General features: G+C 49.8%; 1 protein-coding gene across 1 annotated transcript; it reads left to right on the top strand.

The window, feature by feature from the left end:
- The first annotated feature begins 240 nt into the window (after window positions 1–240).
- On the top strand, window positions 241–1,631 carry LOC125531191 (3-ketoacyl-CoA synthase 6-like). Its single transcript, XM_087519444.1, has 2 exons — window positions 241–840; window positions 942–1,631. Exons 1-2 carry the CDS (start codon window positions 241–243, stop codon window positions 1,629–1,631), a joined length of 1,290 nt encoding a protein of 429 aa, XP_087375570.1.
- Window positions 1,632–2,702: the final 1,071 nt, after the last annotated feature.

The following is a 2,702-nucleotide window of genomic DNA, read 5'->3' on the forward strand; positions in this document are numbered from 1 at the left end:
CTCTGTCGGATCGATTAATAGTACAGTAGTACAGACTATCCAACTTTAACCTAACTAACTGATGTACTCCAAGAAATTTATAGCTGCCCGGCTGCCTACCAGACAAAGACATGTGTGAATTGTAGTAAATGCTCGGCAGATGGATGATGATGATATGGCCGAAGTTTCGCTTTAAGTTCCCAGCCCCTCACAAACTCACACCATCATCAGTATCAGCGTGCCGTGGACAATTCCATCCCTATGGTCACCTTGCCCGTTGCCGCTGCCAGCCTTATCACGATGGTGTGGCTCGGAGCGGAGGAGCTGGCCAGCCGACTCTCTGAGCTCAACCCAGAGCACCTGTTTTTGGCCTGTTTCTTCCCGGCCACAGCGGCCATCGTCTACCTCATGCTGCGTCCACGCGCGGTGTATCTCGTCGACTACGCCGGCTTCCGTACCCCGTCTAATTGCCGGGTACCCTTCGCCACATTTCTGGAGCATGCCAGACAACTGCCTGAGTTCAACGAGCGCAGCATCCGGTTCATGACGCGGTTGCTGGAGCGCTCAGGTCTCGGGAACGAGACTTGCCTGCCCCCGACGCACCACTACATCGGGACGCACAAATATTGCACCGTCGATGCCGCCCGCGCCGAGTTCGAGCTCGTGGCTTTCTCAGCCATCGATGACCTGCTCGCCAAGACCGGCATCGCCCCGGACGCTATCGACATAGTCATCGTCAACTGCAGCTTGTTCTGTCCCACTCCGTCTTTGGTCGACATAATCATAAACAAGTACAAGCTGCGGAGCGACGTCCGCAGCATGCACCTCTCCGGCATGGGATGTAGCGCGGGGATGATCTCCGTGGGGCTCGCCCGGAACCTCCTGCAGGTTGCTCCCGGGGCGCGCACGCGCTGGTCGTCTCTACAGAGACCGTCACGCCGAACTACTACTTCGGGACCGAGCGCGCAATGCTCCTGCCTAACTGCCTGTTCCGCATAGGCGGAGCGGCCGCGCTGCTGTCGACATCGTCGGCAAAGGCCCGGTTCCGCCTAAAGCATGTGGTGCGGACGCTCACCGGCGCCGACGACAGTTCGTTCCGGTGTGTGTTCCAGGAGGAGGACGGAGAGGGCTACCGCGGGATCAACCTCAACAAGGATCTGATGAACATCGCCGGCAACTCGCTCAAAGCCAACATCACCGCAATGGGGCCACTCGTCCTGCCGACCAGGGAGCAGCTCATGTTCGCCTTCTCCTTCATCGCACGGAAGGTGATCGGCAAGAGAGTGAAGCCGTACATCCCCGACTTCCGCACCGCGTTTGAGCACTTCTGCATCCATGCCGGTGGCCGCGCGGTCATTGACGAGCTGCAGAAGAGCCTTAGCCTTTCCGACGAGCAGGTGGAGGCATCACGCATGACACTGCACCGGTTTGGAAACACGTCGAGCAGCTCGCTGTGGTACGAGCTGGCCTACATAGAGGCCAAGGGCCGCATGCGCAAGGGCGACCGCGTGTGGATGATCGGCTTCGGATCTGGATTCAAGTGCAACAGTGCGGCGTGGGAGTGCATTGAGCCTGCGCGCAACGCCCATGGGCCGTGGGCAACGTCCATCCACAGATATCCGCTGGATGTTCCTGACGTTCTGAAGCATTAATTGCTGGCTATGAAAGCGAATACAATAAGCTTATATAAGCGGGCCACAAGAGATAAAATACGAGTATTATATTTCTGCTGACATAGAAGGAAGAGAAAAGATAAGAGAAGAGGAGCCGGCTACAGAATAAAAGCCAGCTGCAACACGTACTCCTAAGCACCATGTGAGAGTGAGACATGGGCCATGCATTAATAAACTAGCATATCTTAACATCTACTCCTTCCGTCCCTAGTGTCAAAAAATGTCATATATTATAGGACGGAGGGAGTAACTATTATATGTGCCGACTATAACCTTGGCTATAGATAACATGTCATCATATAGCCATCAGCTGGGTTGTACTAACTATGCTCCGAGTGTGCATGTTTAATAAGGGGCTATAAGTACAGAAGTTGCTAAATGAAGTTTGAGCTCAATGGACCCCTTAATTTTAAGAAAAAATAAATAAATAATTTAGGTTGTAAAAAAATCTGAAGAAAACTACAAACATACTTATAGATGTATATACTACACTCCCTTGATTTCATAATAAGTGTCATTGTTTTAGTTAAATCCTGTCCGCTAAGCTTCACGTTGACATACATTTATGTGCGAGCTATACAAAAATAACAAAATCATGTACAAACTTACGTCCAAACTCTAAGTACCAATCATACGGGGACATATTTGCATCAACTCCGAATTTCACTAGACCTTCAGTTTTCCTAGTAATTCATTCAATTTATATGTAGTTTCTACACACCAATTTTGCAACCATAGTAGGTTTTCCATACAAAAATACCGCATAAGATGAAAAGAAATTGACACATAAATTCAAAACTAAGATATCAACAAGGGCCTCCCTCCCGTCGGGCTGCAGGACCCAGGGGGAGAATATCTGGTGCTCCCACCCCTAGGGTGCTCCGGTGCTCCAAACTTGGTAGCACATTTTTAAATGTTCGAACAATTCTTGAAAAAAATTTAGCACATTCACACAACATTAATGTATGTTGTCACAAAATTTGAAATCAAAATTCAAAACATAGGTCAAGAAACATAAATGACAAATAAGATAGTAAATAGTACATAACA

The sequence above is a fragment of the Triticum urartu genome, chromosome 4A (genome assembly GCF_056163025.1).
Source record: "Triticum urartu cultivar PI428250 chromosome 4A, HENAU_Tu73, whole genome shotgun sequence".
NCBI lineage: Eukaryota > Viridiplantae > Streptophyta > Magnoliopsida > Poales > Poaceae > Triticum > Triticum urartu.